Here is a 20120-nt window from a genome sequence, read left to right as displayed (position 1 = left end):
TCACTGGCCATAAAAAAATAGGGAGTAGGAGGTCTAAATCTTCAGCCCTGAGTGGCAGAAAATGAATCTGGACCTCAGAGTATAGTAATCAAATGCCACACAATGGTAAAGACTTAGCCTCAAGACTGCTCTTGACAGGCATCTTTACCTCCTGAAGCTCTCAGCTACTCAAAAATAGCCTAGCAGCAGAAGACACATTTTCCTCTTAGTCTTCTTCTTCCATTGTTTTTGTAATGAACACTTTCTAAAAGATGCAGTTCTCACTGTCACAAACCATCAGTTAGCAACAAACTCAAAATCTGTTCAGCACAGCATGCATTACTCAAATTAACTGAGACAAACTACTGCAAATAATCTTACTGTTTTATCAAAATTCAGGAAGCATTTGCTACTCATTGCATCAGGTGGGAAAAAACTAATATACAGAGGGTCAAGATTGCTATTTTTTTGTTATTTTAAGATATGCAAGAAAATGGCCTTTCAATTGCAGACATTGTAGCTAACACTCTGAACCTATAAAGTCTCACATGATATATAATACAACTAGAGACTTCAGACATAACTGAGCTGAAACAGCCTCAGCACGTGCGTTAATTCAGCACTTTACAATCTTCCCAGTCATTACTGTTTAACAGTAAATGTAACACTAGTGAAGACTAAAACTCTCTTTTGTTCTAATCAAATAATAGAATCTACTCCCTGTATTCAAGAAGACTCATGATGATGTGAGAAACACTTCTTCCCTTGTCTCTCTTACAGGGATTCAGTACAGACCTGTTACTACCTGCTAAAATCTGCACCCATGCTGCTGTGCTCTTTTTCCCAATCTTCTACCACTGTTTAGCCTATGTCTTCTCCCTCCTCCTTCCTCTGTACGTCAATTTAAAATATTCAGTTATACTGAATTATTCAGCAATAACATCCTGGGTTCAAGTGCATGTAAAACAGCTGCTGTTATTAACTAGATGCTTACAGAGGAGAGAAATACTGAAGTTTATGGTTATACAATTCAGGAGCTCCATGCAGCCCTAAGCAGCACACTTCTCATCAATGATCCTTAGACCTACAATGCTGGTCTTTATCACACTCAGATTTATTCATTTTCATGTTATTTATGAATCACATATCCTGTCAGAAATTCCAAAAAAAGCAAAATGTGAAAGGTTCTGTAGCAAGCTCAAAAATACATTTATATTTCAGTCTTTACAAAAGAAAACTATGATCTTTCAATGTACAAAACTGGTGAATAGACTTTACTTACCATTTTACCCCAAAACAGTCCAAGATATTAACTGGATAACAGAAAAATCCCAGTAAGAGTAAGAAACTACTTAAAAGCCATTAAATTGCTGCACTCTGTAAGAAATTCCCCAGTAAATCTAACAAGCCTCAACATTGACTCATCCCTTGTGTCATATCTGACAAGATTCTTTTCAATTGTGTATTTCAAAACAAGTATTTATCCTGTGGTTAAATCACTCACATTTGGGATGCTAAGTAGTAAACTGCCTTAAAACATATAAACTTAAAACAATTAGAATGATGTATATCCCAAATACACATTTATATGCAAGAACTGCATTGTTTTGCCTCCACAGATTTTACTAGTGTTCTTCACATCCACAAAATTATTTGGTCACAGCACTGTTACCATAGGAAGAAGCAAAGAAAACTTAAAGATGAGTTACAACCTTGTGTTTAAACAATCTAGTACAACTATAGCAGCCTGCTAGCTGCCAGAGAACAAGCTGAGACACTCAAGTGTTCTGCCAAACTTCTTGCTGCTCAGAAAGGGAGAAAACCTCATCAGTGGTTTTATTACAGTAGAAAGACTCCAGCATGCCCCCACAAATCTCTAACTTAATACAATGTTACATGTAAAATATCAGCTTCTTCTCATTAGGATATAAAAAGTACATCTTCTGTCTGACTCCCCAGAAAACCAGTGGAGACACAACCCATCCCTGCAGGGGAGCAACAGAGCACCAGGTACCACATCTGCCCTTCCATGCTGTATCCAGGAGTGGCAGCAGCTTGGCCTAAATCACCGCCATACTTTTATGAAATGTTCCTCTACTAAAAAATGCATATGTACGTGCTTAAATGCACATTTTGGTAAACATTATGATTTACTAAAATAAATACCTCATTGGCATGAGCATATTGTACTTGCTTTTAAAAGGAAATTTAAAAAAAAAGCAAAATATAACACACAGAATGAGGCCTGCAACCTTGAGATAAATAGACTTCTTGTTTGTAAATAAAAGCATCTGAATTCTGTACAGCTTCTTTTCTATACTCTTCCTTTAAATTACGGTGTGTAATACAGAACAAATCTTTATAAACAGAAGTTCTATATCTCCCACAATTATTATTCTTAACAAAAATCCAAGGTTCTGGTTGGAGATTTTTGATAGTAAGTTTTAATACAGTCTACTAAACATACTCTCTGAAGTTCAATATAAAGATACACATCTACAAGCAGCTGCTTTCTCAATTTAATTTGCACAGTTTTTTCATGCTCCACTGGTGTATTTAATGCTGTTGCACTCTGTAGGAGTTTATCTATGATAAACCCAACAGCTGGCTGCTTGCTTCATACTGACCTTCTCAAAATGTTTTAGTACATGTCACCCAAGTACTGCAGCACTACAGATTTAAACTGCCATTTCTGTGTGATTGGCACACAAGTGCCTCATTTCTTTAACCACCTATATGTGAACTCAGACCTGAATCTTTATTAAAAAACATACACAAGTCAGTCAAGTTCACAGCTGAGGCAGCTTCAGCTGCTTTTAATACCAGTTCTAAATATTTTCCTGCTCATTTATTTAGCTGCACATGTTTTAGAAGCTTGTAATTAAGACAAATTGGGTAATCAAAGAAGAATAATCTTCCTTGTTACTTTACCATCCATTTAGCTTGGAGCAATGATGACAGATGTTGATTAGGAAGGAAGAAAAACTCCACACTGAAACAAGGACAGAATTTATATTTTTGGATAATAGCATTTTGAGAAGTAAAATTTCATAAATTCACATTTATACTTGTGAAACTGAGAGATTAATGTGAAAAGGCTTCCGCTGAGAAATTAAGCACCTCATTATTCTAATTATTCACCTTTCATGTAAAAAGACAGAAATTATTCCAATTCAATTATGAAGAGAAACTGACTAGGTTTGGTTTGTGTTATTTTGAGCACTGATGCTTATGGAGAATGTATTTTTAAAAGGTGGTAAGGGGATGAAGAGCAATGGTGAGGTAAAGGAATCTGTTACTCAGCAGTGCCTTCCTAACACATCAAGAATAGCACTGAAATGGATTACAGTTAACTGAATAAAATGGAAGCATAACAGACACTGCCTCAAGACCCTACCCCTAGTCTATGGTGCTCCCCTACCCTTGAGAATCCAAATTTGTAAATAAATAATAAAAAGAGAGCACAGGAATTTTCACATTTCAACTAGTAAATAGCAAATTATATTTGTTTTTTTCTAGTATATAACCTTTTCATCTGGGAGAATAAACTTATCCAGGATAGCAATATCATTATTATCCAGCAAATAAAGATACAATAACAATAATAAAATACTGTGATAATGCCCACTGTCACCAAGGCAGGCATGTGCTTCTGTACAGACAACCAATGTAACAAAAAAAATACTTCCAGGTTACCTAAAAGAATACTATCCCTTTACAAGAAAAAAATTTAAGTAATTGTTAAAATGCTGACTTATAATTTCTACTAGGATAGCATGGAAAGCTATACTTATAGGGCTTAAACTGTTTGTAGAACACAGGAATAAAAAGGTTGAAATAAAATTTGCCAGCTGATATCAAGTCTCACATTTCCTGTTACACAATTGACTTATAGGCTTTAAGAGTAATGTTCTTGCCTATAGAAGCATTATTATCAAAACAGAAAACAACTGGAAAAGCACAACTTGCTTAGTTGTGTAAAGGCTTTATAAGGAAGATGCACATATATTCTTAAACCTACTACAGACCAGAAACAAGGATCTGAACCCTAAAAGCTTTTTTATTGCTTTTTTAAAAGCATTAAAAAAGCACTAATACCTCCAAGGTTCAAAATTTTTCACTACAAACCTTGACTCATTTGTGTAACTTTTTTTTTTTAAGCTTATGAAAAGCCCAGCACCTGAAAACTTTGCTTTTTACCACACACAAGTAAAAAAAAAACCCTTAAAAAAACCACACCCATGAAACCATGCAGCAAAACCTAGCAACACTAAGCATAAATCAGCCAGCACTGATAATGCAGCTTTTGCCTTTAGTACAGATAATTAGTTATCATTAATATGTATATCTTATTTTCAAATGTGACAGCAACTGAAGATATCATGAGAATTAATCTGCTTATTCTCAAATTAGACATGGATTCAGTCCTAAAAAGAAGTAAAGAATATTCTCAAAAATCAAGAATAAAATCTTCATAATTCTAAATAATCATAATATACAAGATCTGTGTGAATACCTGTAGCACATTCTCAATATAATTTTGTTATGCTACTTTTTCTCATTGCCTGGCATTACTGATCCAGTCCTTTGCTCTACTAAAATAAAAACATGCAGTTTTTCTCCCACTTAGAACCTCCTTGAAAGTAGGATGAGCAGAGTCTCTACAAGGTATAGGAAAAAACCTAATCTTTTAAGGGTTAGATGACACCAAATTCAAAACATCATTTATTCAGTCTTACCTGCCTGCATCAGTCTCCTTGAAGATGCCATCCTGGTTGGGACACAATTCACAGCTAGGTGTGACACCACATTTGCATGCATCACAAAACCAAGGCTCTGTGGAATTTTCTGAAGCTGAACTCATGATAGAGTCACTCTCTCCATCAACCCCATAGCAACCTACACACAGGACAAATGGAAGATCAATACAAGAAGAGACAATTGCAGAAGCAGCCACTTGCCAGTTATAACTTCAGAGGGAAACATACACATACACAGATTTGGGGGAACAATTCAAGAGAAGTGCTGAGATACTCAAGAAAGTTTATAATTACTTTTGAAATTATTATGGTTAGAGCAAAATTTACATTTTAAAGTGATTTTACATTTTCCTTTACATTAAAAAGACACCTGTTTTACATGATTGTATTAGATTACAACTAAAAATCAAGAAGAAATAAGACTGTTTCACTTTATTCTTCTAGCTACACTTTGTGTTCTAACAGAATATCCATTAGGAAGAAAAGTAAGAAAACAAGTCTTCAAGCAACTAAATATTTTTAAAAAACAATGCATTTTTTGAGTAAAGAAATATATTTCAGGAAAGAAGCAACAAGCTCTTCTCCCTGAAAATGAACATTTTTTGGAGGGAAGGAAGAGTGCTTGGATTTTCTTCTAGAGGTTCATTATGTCAATAGAATCCAGTCAAAAATATGCATTCCACTTTTCCACTCTGCATTCAGCACACAAATCAACTACAAAAGAATATACACATGAAATAAAGACTATTTACCTACTTTATGAATTGTAGAACTGACCTTAAGAACACTTGTGCAATTTCAAAACCAGAGTACAGTTTGTGGAGTACAAACTTACAATTCTGAGACACCACAATGATGATTGATGAAATATATATATTTTTTTAAGCACTCTCATTTATACCTGGTTTTAAATTATAGCTAGGCTCAATCATTCACTTCCTCCATTCCTCTTCAGTACAACTAGGGTATTCTTTATGACTGCTTAGGCACCTCTGCATGCCCAATTACCACAAATTTAGGAAAACAGATTGTTTAAAGTGATTTGTTACTTAAATTTTGCACAAGTGCAAAAGTTGTATTAGTACTACTACAAATGACAAAAAGATACTAAAGCTAATCACCACAAAACTGTTTTTTCGTATCTCACATTTTGAACATTTAGCTGCTATTCAATAAGAGAAAAAATACCTAATTGTCAACACTTAAAACACAGTGAAGACTTTACTAAAAAATTACATTCAGCTATTTATCAAATGCAGCAATCAAGACAAAATTTGTGCTTTCAAAGCAGTAAAATACTCAATTGTGCAATTAAATAGCAACATGATTTTTTATTTTGTTTCATTACCCACTGGCTGTAATAAAAGAGCAACAGTGCTCCAGCTCCCCTTGGGACAGAAACAGAGGTCTGCATAATATACTGCAACCACACTCAGAAATAAGCAACACTGCAGGAACTGCTTAAGAAACATAGTCTTCCATTACAGGATGAGCCTCATCAATAAGAATTAAAATAAGATGACAGAATGTTTCTTTTCATAATAAAAAGTGTCCTAGAATGAAAGGACAAGTCATGTGCAGAAGTGCATTCACAGACAAATTTCATTAGGGATATACAAGATCATATAGCTCATGCATAGAGTCACTCAATCTTCCTTATAATGTGGTATCAGCTTAAAGCAACATTCCACAAAGTATTTTTTTTAATTCTAATAACACAATTTGGAATAGATGCCAGCAAATCTCCTTTTCAGCAATAACACTAATGTACAAACACATGGTCCATTGATATCATAGACCTAATGAACCTATTAGTAATTCCTTTAGACTTCAAAACATGTTAACATTTTCTTAAAAGTACTCACTAAAAATTTCTTAACATTACCAATGAAGCAATTCTGTCCTCAATCCACATGGCAAAATAAAATCAGTTTCTTTCAAACCCTGATGCTTCTTCACCAATTGAAAGTAGTTAGATTTGCTTTTCTAGCCTAAGCGCCATCAGTCTACTAAAATTAGAATGATGACCTCCCCAAACTGTCTTACCTTCATTCTGAAATGGTTGCTTTATAATACTTATCAGTCATTTATACCTGATCGTTTTTATCCTTCCTCCTAGAAAATGACACAAATGTGCTGCAATTATTTAGATCCTTATCACATGTGCTGGCATTAAACATTATTTCTATAACAATATAAACATATTTCATTTCTTAAAGTGGGGGGAAAAAAAAGTCCAGCTTTTTAACCCAATTTTTTTGCCCCAATTTGTATATAAATCTTAGTGTCAGCTTTAAAGAGTTTAAGATCTCTGACAGTTAAGGAGACATTTACTCTTTTACCTACCTGGCATTTAGTATAAGCTAAACACCACATTCTTACAACTAAAAGGAGTGGTCTTTAGCTGGAGAAAACAAACTAAATTACCATTAACCATTGCTGATATAAAAACATCAAAACAATCTGGTCCAACCACAAAGCTGAAGGAAAGGAAATCTAGCATGTAAGACTGTTGCTGACCTGGTGTATGCTGCCATATAAAGCTGCTGAATCAAACAATATAAAACCTTGTTGGCTCTGAAGTTAGGTTTCACAGAAGATACTTTGTAATTATTCTTGAGTGACTTCTGGTAAGAGCCAATTTCAGTATACTCTAAAGTCTAAATAAATCATTAATATAAATATAAATTAAATTTAGCATTTTAGAACCCTTAAAATGCTGAGTACAACAAAGGTTCAACTTACTACTACCTGCCTTATTTTGCCATGCTGGAAAAATTATTTTGTTCCTATTAACAAAAATTTTAAAGAGCATTATTTTCATGACTTCAAAATGCATAGATATGCAAATACAAAGCTGCTACTTGGTAAATCATTCCATCCTATACTGAAGATCAATTTAAAGTTGATCAATCCAATGATTCTGAATGAATTATTGGGAATTGCTGGTGTTGGAACAGAAATCAACCTAAGGGCTTGCTTAGTAAAAGCATCAGGAGGCAATCTTTAGGCTCCCTCTAAAAGTAACCCAATGGTACAGACAGTGTGACTACTTCAGGCCTGAAAGGACAACAGGGGGACGGATACAGAACCTGTAAAGGACATTTTTGGTTTCAAGTATTATCACTGCACCTCTGACCTATTTGGCATTAAGTCAATCAGCTGCCCCTTTGACTGGAAAATATGCTGAAGAAAATGAAGTAACTTTAAAAACTTTGCTTAAAATGCATGCTGCCTTTCCTTAACATTCACAAATTTCTGAAGTCTGGATCTGCAGAACACCCCTAGAAGCTCCTTTTGAACTTAAGTTCGTTAAATCCTCATGCCTGCATACTCTTAGATTTCTGTATCATAAATCCATTTCTGACACGTCTTTGAACACCATTAACACTAAACAATAAAACCAGTTTAGCATAATACTAACCTATGAATTCAAATACATGAAATTCAAGAAGGTAAAATTTTCACACCACTTACTAGAGTTCCATTAATGCCATCTACATATTACAATTACAGCCAAGTTGTCTGTTGAATGTATGTCATTAGATACAGAAAACAGACCTTTTTATTCCCTAATTTTGATGTCATTTTACTCTGCCAATAGCTTATATTTTCATGTGATTGCCAATAAAAAGAAATTGCACACACTCCAAAATGATACCATTAAATAAAACAATTGTTCTGAAATTTATACCACTGAGAGAAACAGAAATAGAGACCTAGTTCTTTTTGTGGCTGCAGCTGGTCCTCTGTTTCTCTGGGAAGGTAATTTTTTGCCAAGGAGGATATGCACCAACTACATCTAGATATACTCTGAAACACAAACTCTATGGTAAACCCTACGTTTGCAGAATTAAATGTTGTGAGATCACAGTATTCAAAATATGTTTCATTCAAATTTTAACTGGACCAACAGTACAAAATAAATACATTAATAATTTCACACATCATAAAGTCAGAACAACATTTTTATTTAGTAAATGGAGAGTACTAAAGTATGTGATTTTGAAAAATGGATTTTTATACCAGACAGCAGCAGACCACAGTAAGGGGCAAAATTAAAATGCAGAAACGTTTTACTACACTGTAGAGCATATGGCAACTACACTCACTTTTAGCAAGAGAATTTTTAGTCTCTGACATACACATCAAAGTACAGTAAGAAACAAAGACAGGAGATGGAAAAGAAAGTGCTCAAAAAATGTAGAACTTTTCTCATTTAACTCACAGCAACTAACCCAAGGACAACAACTGGCAGGCATGCTACCTACACTTGTGGCACACGCTACGATGTGTGCCAGACATCTTCAGACACACTGCAATCAAGATGTCAAAAAAACTGACAACACAGTTGGAGGTGTCCTGTTATTACAAGATCTTCGCACAAATGCGTTTATCCAAAATGACAGACTGGTGTCTAAAGAAGACTTTTATAAAAAGAAATGACAATTATCTTCATCCAGAAGTAAAAATTCTGAAAAGCAACTATACAAATTCAGTAACTATACAAATTCAGTAAGAATGATTTTTTTTCTTGTTTTTGTGTGGGGGGAGAGGGAAGATGTGACAGCAATAGGCTGATATGTGAAATGAGAACACATTTTTAATTGATGGACTTATTAATTAATTACAGGCTTTTAAAACTAACAGATGAATGCATTGTGTAAGAGTGGGTATGAAATTAGTATTACACATATGCTACTTATGCAGTTTTAAAGGCAGTTACAATTCAAACCAGTTATTTACTCCACTAACCACAGATTTTTGGACACATGTCTGCAGTGCAAAGACAGCTTTTGGACAAGTGACGGAGGCCATGCAAGTGATATGAAGCTCACAGAGTAAACAGTTGTACTAGAAAGTAAACTGAATTTCTCACAATCTCAGAACTATTCAATCAGCAAGTCAAGTAAAGGTTTATTAAAGGTCCATGACTTTAGGTCTGAATGAAAACTCCCCTCTAACTCTTGGCCATGTTGCTCCCTCCATGTAAGCTCTGACACATGTTCCCAGAGGAGCTACCATCCCTCTTTTTCCATGGAAGACCTTAGGTAACAGCTCATTAATGCAAGCAAGCAATCCAACAGGAATACAAGTCACAACTCAACAGGCAGCTGCTGCACCAGGCCCTCAAAAGGAAAAGGTGGTAGCATCAAATACCCAGGAGGGAGCCCTGGTGTCCAGAAGAAGTAGGTTTGACTCAGAGGAGTATTTTCTCAGCTAATTAATAACTTCACTTTAAAACTGAGGTGGCTGTCATAGAAAAACCTCTCTCAGACACCAGAAAGGTTATGTGGACAGAAATTTTCACTTGAACAGAGCACCAAGGCGTAAGTCAAGCGTGTAGGACCCCCCTCCCAGTGAACAAAACAGTAGTCAACAAGAAGAAGGAGAAAATAAGGTTTTCAGGGGAAGAACAACAAATTGTCAATACCATCATTATGTGGGACCCTGGGTGGGACACCAGTAGGGTGTGAAAGGACATAATTATTTACCATGCTACAGAGAAGAAGAGAAAACAGGCTCATTCATAACACAACTTGAAATTGCACATAAAAACTATGAAGAAAACCCCGGTGGTATTCCACCAGCTTACTTTGGGCATTTTGGAATAAATCAGATTGCAGGAAATTGGCATATTTCTCTTCCTAAACACAGGTAAACATCACTACATTGATTTCTATCCAACTCATAAATAGGAGGTTCTTCCTCCAATACTGCGCCCTGAAAAATTCAAAAGCTCAAATATTTTAACAAATTTCTGGACACAGTATGATACCTGCAGCCACAGCAATACATCTACCAAAGGAAAAAATAAAACCAAATTCTTGGATTTCAATGTGTTTACAAAACACACTCGCTCATTTCTGGAACTTATTTTTCAAACTACCAAGCAGCTGCACATGAGAATACAAAGGACTATAAATACAGTCTATGTCTGTGATCTGGGTATACATTTCCAAAGTACAGATCAAAGCCAATGCTATTAAGAGTAAACCTTGCTTCTATTAACATTAAAAAAAAATAATTCTCAAAGTTGCAAGCCATGTTTATAGGATTAGATAGTAATTACCTTTTCCACTACTTTTCAATTTATTTTGGAAATCAGCAGAATTGAATGATTAGGCAAACAGGACCAAAAAGTAACTGTTGCATTGCATTTTAATTCTGACCCCAACTTCTTAATGACAGGCTGTCTTCATGTATTACTCGTGCATTCAGAAGTAAATAGTCAGTCAGTGACCACTGGGCAGGAGTGCAGAAATCTCCAAGTCATTGAACGTATGTGTATATATAAGGTCACTGGATCAAACTCAAGCTTCAAAGGTTCCATTTTTTTAAATAACTGTTCTGCTTTTGGCTGGAGTGAAATTAATCTTCTTCACAGCGGCAAACATGCAGCTATGTTTTGGATTTGTGCTGAACACAGTGATGATAATGCAGAGATGCTTTTGTTATTGCTGAGCAGGATGAGCACAGAGCCAAAGCCTCTTCTGTTTCCCCTACTGCCACACCAGCAAAGACGTTGGGGGTCCATGACAGGATGGGAGGAACCACAGCCAGGACAGGTAACCCCAAGTGACCACAGTGATACTCCAGACCATGTGACATCATGCTCAGTACATACAAAGTGAGGGGAAAAAGGAGGAAAGGAGGGATGTTTAGGGTGATGGAGTTCGTCTTCCCAGGTAATCGTTACATGTGATGGAGCCCTGCTCTCCTGGAGATGGCTGAACACCTGCCTGCCCATGGGATGCAGTGAATTAATTCCCGGTTTTGCCTTGCTTGTGTGCATGGTTTTTGCTTCCTCTACTAAACGGTCTTTAACTCAACTCACAAATTTTCCACCTTTTACCCTTCACATTATCTTCTGATCCTGCCAGCAGGGAAATGAGGAAGTGGCTGTATTGGGCTTGGTGGTTGAGAGGGGTTTAAACACAACAGGAATATTTTTATTTGCTGCAAGCAAATATTTAAAAAAATTACTGAAAAAAGCTCAGATTTAAAATAGCACTTGCCCTTACTTATCATTATAAAATATTCAAGCACAGAAAAACACAGCAAAATAACTGTCCATTTCTATTGACACTACAGTCATACATATGTAGCAATGAAACACACACAAAGTGTCAAGTAAAACTCCAAATTGCTCAGCTTCAAATTGCTGCTGTGGAAATTTACATTTATATCACAGTCATCATTTACTTTCACATATACAGCTCGCTTATTTTTCTCTAAGACTTCACCTATTCAAACAGAACTTCACAACTGCTTCATATACACTTTCAAGTATTCATTGTGAAAATTAATTGCAAAGAGCTAACTAAACATTTGACCACAAATGTGAAAAATTAACCAACATGTATAGCCAATTACCTGGTACACACTGTAGAACTTATCAGAACAAACTAAAATTAAATATTTTTAATTAATCGATTTTACTTTGTTGCAATGACAACAAAAGAAACACACACATTGCACTCTCTATATCAGTGGGACTACAGGGAATCTTTGCCTGGAACACTGGAAAAAGAAGAGCAGCAATTACTTTTAATCAGATTTTGAACTACTAAAATTCTAATGACTTTCCTCTAGAGGAAAGCCAGCTATAATCTTACTTTTGTAGGGACAAAAGTTTAGTAAACTAAGTAAAATGAGGACGTGATCTATTGGAGATTTTTAAAGTACTCCTCTTGAATAAAAACAAAAAATTGTCATCATTTCATTCTAAAGTGGCAGAGGATCATTTTTCTATCACAATCATTCTTTACTTTAGTAATTATTACAATCTTTCAATAAATCTTATGGAAAAATTTTCAGGGAGCTCCAGAGCTTTAGAGTTTGGATGTATTGACTGGATATAATGTTTGGGGAACTCTCAAGGATGCATTTATAACTATCAGCAAAAGATCCTCTTTTTGTTCCTTGTGAGTTAATATTAGACTATGCTAGGGGAAAAATAAGATCTATCAAGATTCTATAAAACTGACTTTTAGATATTTACTGTATCTCAGATCAAATATATTCTACACATTACTTTCCAAAAAACTTCATGGATACAGAAGAAGGAATTCTGTACAACACATAAATTTAGGAGTCCAACACTTCTAGAAGGCAGTAAGACCTGACTAATGCCCTCAAAGGCACTTGGAGTGTGACCCAGCTCATCATAAAGTAGGTGTCAACTGCTCTCTAAGTAACACTGGCAGTATGGATTAGCTCTTCAAAAGACCACAACAGGTTCAAGAGCTAGAAGCACACATGGACACACAATGTAGGGCATGTAAACAACAGGACAGGAATTCCATCCTTGGTTTCCTAAGTGACATCAAGCAAAGAACTGAAATACATCCCAATGCATGACAGCTACTGTTCTCAAACACTTTTCTATCTTGTATGAGAAAACTGGAAGTGTGAGTATGGGATTTATAAAACCACTTCCTACCTAGAAAGACATTCTAAAAAGGTAAAAAAACCCATAAATTAAGGGAGTCACATTAAATGAATGCTTTGTGAGCTTCAGAAAAATAAAAGCCTATTTTTGTTTTATTTCTAGAATTGAAGTAGTTTAATCTCATTTTCCTGGGAAAACTTAAAAAAAGAGGTGAAGGCCTGAAATGTACAGGATATGAGGAAAAAAGCCCCAACCTGATTAATGGAAAAAACAGGTTTTGCTTTTTAACAAAAAAGGTGTGCCTCTCTGTGTTAGTATCTCCCCTAGCGTCCAACCTCAAGAGAAAGAGCAATAACACACAATACAGTCTTATCTTCCACACAAAGCTGTTAAAATTCCATACATTCACCTAAATTATTATTCTAGAGTATTTCTATAAAACCAGATCACCTACATTTATTACACACACAGTCCAGATATTGAAGGAATTAGCAAAACAACACCTTGAATATGTTCTAACTTCAAAATTCTCCTCTTTTATAATGTCAGTGGAAATTATGAGGAAGTTGAAGACTAGCTGTTTTCACTTATAAATGCATGCCATGGAGAATACCCTTCTTCTTCCCTTCCTCTATGCCATTTTGGTATAGCACAAATATAGGTGAAATAACCTTTCCATTAAGAAGGCCTCCTATTCTCCTATCTCCTATTTGATAGCATAATTACCTTTTGCAATTATGCTATCAAATTCATATACTGAAACAGGTAAGACAAAACACATTAATAGAATATCCTAAAGAGAAAATACAGTGTATAGCTCCAATATTTGCACACTGTCATTCACTGTGTCAGTATCTGTAGACTATATCCCATCCCACAGGTTCTTATATTTGCATTGCCAAGTAGAAGATGGGTGTTATAACACTAAAAAAATCAACACAGTATGACAAAAAAATACCCCCCAGTATTGAAAGGTGTTGCTTGAAGAAAGTGAGTCAAAATTTTATTAAAAGCAAAGCATATGCTTTCCTTCTGCAACAAGAATGAAGGGTTGTATTACCTTCATGCACTGTAATTCCACAGTTGTCACACTGGATTATTTCATCAGCATCTTCACTGTTATCTCCAAGACAAACGCAACAAATCAAAATATGGTCCATTTTCTGGGAACTCCAATTTTGAGACTTCTCAAGGATCAATGAGTCCTGATATTGAAAAATGGAGACACATGGGTTATGTCAGGAATTTCAATTTTATTTAAAGCAAGCAGAAGAGCGGTTATTTGCTCAATTTTTGAACAACAACCAAAAAACCATGGAACATCATTTTCAAAGGCTAGAAGCTTCTTTGTTGTCAAAATGCTCAAACAGTTCCTCCACGAATACAAGAGCTGGGATGCATGGATGTCAATGCAACCTATAGACCTGTTAAGATCCAGAGCTCAGAGGAGAGTCAAGACAGAAACCTCAATACAGAATTCTCAAGACAGAAATGTATGTCTTTAAACCATTTATAGTCTACAAAATGGAATATCTAAGAAGCCGTTTAAAATCAAAATTTTAAAAAGGCCAAAGTTCCAACAAACAGAAAAGTTGCTTCATCTTCTTTAAATTTAAAAAAATCACATGGCTCTGAAAAATCCAAGAATACACAGCTAATGCAAACCTGCCAAGTTTTCACTTACAAAATATAACAAATTATTGACTCTGTATGGTTTTGTTCTAATGTAAATTTATGCATATCTGTGCAAAACCATACAATAATTTGTTAAAACTATACGTTCTTCTTCTGATTACATATACAGGAGTAAGGATTTGCCCTGTTCTGGCAACCTACAATATGAACCACAGCTCTTAAACAGATTGTGGGTTTTCATGGGGAATTTTTCTAAAAAAACGTGGAGAAGTGCTTCATAAACCAAAGTTTTATGTAAAATTAGTTTTCTTAATAAACATTGCCTTCTTACTATTACCATTGTGAGACAGGACCACTGTCTCTACTGCAGTTTCATGGCCTCCATACATATTCATTTATTTTTATACTTGAGCTTGAACTACCTTTATTGCTAATATGAAGGCATATAAGGAAGTACGAAAATAAGCACAATAGTGAGAAATAACCACTGTGGTACAAAGAAATAGTAATAGTTTCAAAGCAGAGGCTGAGAGTTTGAATGAGTTTTCACACATTCAAAATGTGTGAAAATATTCCACAACTGCTGTGGCATCTAAAAAAAAAAAATCAGGGTGAAAGATGCCCTCTCAAACATTTTTTTCTGTTTCCACCTCACCATTTATAAAGTACAGCACCAACACTATGCCTAAGGGAACAGGAGTTCATGTATAAATAGAAAAGAACATCCACAGAGTCACATTGCTTACAGGAAGGCAACTAATTGTGAAAAACAGAAGAGTCCCTGATATGGAGCTCAGACTTATGGAGCATCTCTCCCAACATCCTCCTTTTAGGACAAAGCATTTTGAGGAAAGAAATAAACCTGGACATTACTGCAGCCCATCATTACCCAAAATACCCATGCTTAGCTTACCACCCACATTACAGATGGGAAAATGGCAGTGCACGTCCCTAACTTTTGCAGATTAACTGTGCCATGGCACAGATTTCTCTGACCCATGTCACAACTCAGATCAGCTTTTTCGGAGAGTAACTTTGATTTAAACTGTTATTTGGCTTCACTGAGAGAAGTTTAAGACACTGGTAATCTCTACTGTTATAGAAGCTCAAGGTCTGGTAATCAAAAAAAAAAAAAAGAAAAAAAGAAGTATTACTTTAAATACTTTAAATTAAGAAACAGCAATGCATTGTAAAAACACTGAAATAACACCAGATGTATAGGCAGTGAGAACATGCATGGGCCAAAAAACATGGACCAAAAAACGTAAACAAAAAAGCAATGATGAAAGGGCATCAAATTTTTGTTCTAATGTTAGGATCCCCAGCCATTAAGGTTCACCTCATGGGAAGACAGCTACCAGGTCAAACAAACCAGCTGAGCAGCTTATTTTTTCATGCAGGCACGGAGAGGGAGTGACCTGCAAAGTGTGCTGCTCTCCTCTGCTTTTAGTCAATATAACCACCTGAGACTCATCCAAAACATGGAAACTTTTACATATAACAGTAACTGCTGCAACTTCTGAGCAAGTCCTGTTCCCTACTGAAGTGGGAGAAATTATTTCAGCTGGATCACTAAGTAACTCCCATTTCTGTGGTATTAATGAAGAAAGTGAGCCTTTCAAGCTATATGCCCACAGACTTTTAACTTTAAAGGGGAAAAAATTAAAAATACAACCACCACCTCGCTGAAAATAGAAGAGTCCTATTTTTATATGAAGTGGTCCTATAATTATGAAGTGGTCATAATTATAAAAACAGAAAAGCACCATTTACCTACTAATGATGCTTGACCTCATTAGGAAAGAAAGCTAAGTTTATATTCTGTGCATAATACAATAGAGAAGTGTGAAGTATTTAATTACAGCACATTAAAATCAAAATACTCTTGTAATATGCAAACAAATAAAAACATCAGGAAAACAAGAACAACCCCTCCCCAACACCCTCCCTGGTTTCCATCCTCCAAAAATAAGCCAAGGAAAGAAAGGAAGAATGTATATAAAGGACACTACAATATGTTCAGAACTAATTACCTGGACATTCTTTCCTAAATTTATTATGGATTTGACTAAGAACTCAGTTTTCTAAGAACTCAGTTTCTGCAGTGTGATGAGACTTCCATAGATATATCTGCTAGACAAGGTGTTTTTTACTCTTTTCCATTTTTACTACTTTAAAATATTGTAGCAGTGGAGAGTATACTGTTGCAATACAGTATATGGAGTATCAGAAATCTGAACCTTCCAGTCTAGAATTCAGTCTACAGATACTTTTGCAAAACTTCTTGATAAAGATCTAGACATACACAGTACAGCACTTAACATGAAAAAAAGATAAATTATCAGTTACAAAACTATAATCTGAACTTCAAAATTTCAACTTTGATTTTATGTTCTGATCACTGTTCTAAATCTAAGGCATGAACAGAATATGATATCCATGCATCTACTAAGAAGCTTCAAAGAAGATACATCCGAGACAACTCTGGGTTTCTGAAACAGGTCTGCTTTTCCAAGCCAATGGAAATTAAACTGAAGAATATATCACTAAAAATGTAGTTGCACATCTCCACTTTGATATGGGAAGCAACTCTACAAGAAAACTGCCTCTCTCTGTTACAAGTTCTGATCATTAGTATTGGTAGAGTACTTTCAGCTCCTGAGCCAAGAAAATGGAGGAGATAATAAGAGAATCACAGAGCCTAAGGAAAGAAGGAAAGAAGATAAGGAAAGAAGATGCCTATACAAAAAGTTTAAAAAAGAAAAAAAATCAAACAAATCATGCTTTTTTTTTCAATCCCAATTACTACTAATAGCTAAAACAGCACAGCTCACTTGCAATAATATATAAATATAAAGATATATAATACCTATCAAATTATCTAAAATGGACTAAATCCAAATACTGTTTAGTTCCCCGTCATTTTACATATTAAAATAAAGTTTAAAGGGAACTGCAGAACCTTTAATAATATCATATCACTATCATTTCTCAAAGGTTATGTTGACATTGTGATTATATCCCAAAAACTGAATATAGATTTTATAGCAATTCTTTTTATTTTGTTCAGAATTTTGCTATTGCAGAACATGAAGTCAGCCACAGTGACAACCCGGTATCTTAATTTTTCCACAGGCACAATCTTCAGGGCAACTGTAATTGTGCATAGGGAAAAAAAGGTTACTTTATTAAACATATATATAATATTCACATTCTGCAATCAGAAAATATTTAATATAATAATCCTAGTACCCAAATGCTTTAGTATGGTAAGAAATTAGTTCATTTGTGACTATTATGAGCAAATCCAACATAAATTATCATAATTATTCTATTTGATTTTAAACCTAGTGTGCGTTTTTCCATAAGTGAACTTTGTTCAGACTTTGATTGTTGCAAAGAATAATGCCTCATTCATCTATTTTATGATTATGTCACAGATGCTTTTAACTTTCATATACAACACTTATACTAAAACAGAACTAGAATACTTGCTAACATATGTTGATTTGCATACTGGACCTCCTGTTTGTTTTAGTACTAGTCCAATCGCTGCAAACCCAAGAGAAATCCCACTACTGACTTTAGTGGCATTAGATTGGTCAAATGGTCCAAGCAAGGTTATTTAATATGCAGTGCCTATTTAGCATAATCTTTCCTGCTTCACTTATTATTCACTTATTATTGCGTGAACACAAGTCCAGCTAATCAGTTTAACTTCCAATATTAACAGCATAGCTACTGGAGAGTAGTCTCCATTTGTCAACAGATATATTATAGAAAGTTGGTTGCACTACCTCATTACTCTTGCTTTGTGAAAGAGCCAGGCTATCATTTGTCAATTCCTCATCATCTGCATTATTCCTGTTAAGAACTTTACTCTTCTTCTTCTTGGATCCGCCATCACTAGCCGTGCTGCTATTATCTTCCTCATTAGCTTCCTCATCATTGTCATCCTCATCACTTCCACTCCCGTCATCTTCATCATCTTCGTTATCTCCATCGCTCCCCTCTTTTTTCAGCGCGTTCTTTCCTTTTCTTTTCCCAGCAGTAGGCCGCCAGTCATTGTCATCTTCGCTGTCGTAGTCATCCATATCATTCAGCTCTTCCATCGATACAAAATCCAGCAGCGGTCGGTTCCTGCGCAAATTCCATTTTTTTGGTTCATTTGTTTGCTCATCAGCCACAGGATCGGGTTCAGCTGCTTTCTCCTTCTCTTTCTTCTTTTTTGGCTTTTCTTCTTCATCTTCCTGCTCTTTCTTTTCAGTTTTAATTACCTCTTTGACTGTTGTTGGCACTTCTTCAGTGGAGGCTTTCGGCTGTTGCTCTTCTACTTTCTCTTCGGCCGGTTCCTCCTCCAAGATATTTTCTTCTGATTCAGTACAGGAACCTTCACCACTGTCCTTAGATGCATCTTCACTCCCATGACCACTTCCTTCAGAATCTGTTGAGCATATGAAAATTTAAAAAAAGTTCCGACACAAATGAACCCCCAAAAATAAAATCTCTTGAAGCAAGTTGTTAAACAAAAGAATGATGCATGTTCCTCCCTCATAAGGTATTCCACACTATTTTTTCAGCTGATGTCCAAATATTGCTATTTCGAGTGCTATGTTGAGAATCTGTTAAACATGTGTGCACTTTAAGATGCAAAAAAAAAAAAGATGGTAGAACTTATTAAATGAGCACTGTATGTTCCTTTGAACTGTAGCTCATATTAACAAAAAGCAGTAGCAGTAATTTCCATGTGAAGTCACATCTTAAAGAAAGAACATTCCAGTTTTTAATTTCTGGAGGTGTTTTCTACATCTTCAAAATAAAAGAGCTATCCAATGGAAGAGGTTTGAAATTACAAAATGAAGAGATTATATAGCTAGTTCTAATAGTAATACGGATAATCCCATACCTTAATTTTTAATACATCTTTGTTTTTCTGGGTTTGAGGGCTCTTTTAATTTTTAAGGTTAGTTCACTTATTAATCCCACATAAACTATGCCTCACTCAACATTGCAGCTGCACTACAATGCACTAACCTTACACTACCCATATGGTACTATTCTGCGTGTACTCACTACTTCATTAATTAACACACGCCAACATGAGCAACAGAAAAGAACAGAGAAAATTATTTCTATAAAAAAGAGACATTTTTACTATAAAGCATATGTAAAAAATATTGAAAAATTACATGTCAACTTGTTAAACCTTATAAACAGCATCCACCTTGCTATCTCTCATCTAATATGAATCTACTGTTTTTCATTCATAGTATTGTTTTAATGAAGGAAAACTCAAAATATATATTTTTTTTAATTTTAAAAAGAAAATATAGTTTCTTGATCCAATGCAG

General features: G+C 35.1%; 1 protein-coding gene across 5 annotated transcripts in view; it reads right to left on the bottom strand.

The window, feature by feature from the left end:
- PHF14 (PHD finger protein 14) overlaps window positions 1–20120 on the bottom strand; it is a 161635-nt gene that overhangs the window by 129758 nt on the left and 11757 nt on the right. For all 5 annotated transcript variants that reach the window (XM_063152135.1, XM_063152126.1, XM_063152141.1 and 2 more), the window contains 3 exons: window positions 18567–19213; window positions 14195–14339; window positions 4719–4878 (listed from right to left, as the gene is read on the bottom strand). In XM_063152135.1, coding sequence (XP_063008205.1) covers window positions 4719–4878; window positions 14195–14339; window positions 18567–19213 — 952 coding nt within the window. The remainder of the gene's footprint in view (window positions 1–4718; window positions 4879–14194; window positions 14340–18566; window positions 19214–20120) is intronic.

Source organism: Melospiza melodia, chromosome 1 (assembly GCF_035770615.1).
Source record: "Melospiza melodia melodia isolate bMelMel2 chromosome 1, bMelMel2.pri, whole genome shotgun sequence".
Lineage (NCBI taxonomy): Eukaryota > Metazoa > Chordata > Aves > Passeriformes > Passerellidae > Melospiza > Melospiza melodia.
The sequence above is the reverse complement of the archived record's forward strand: the minus strand, read 5'-3'. Positions and strand labels throughout refer to the sequence as shown.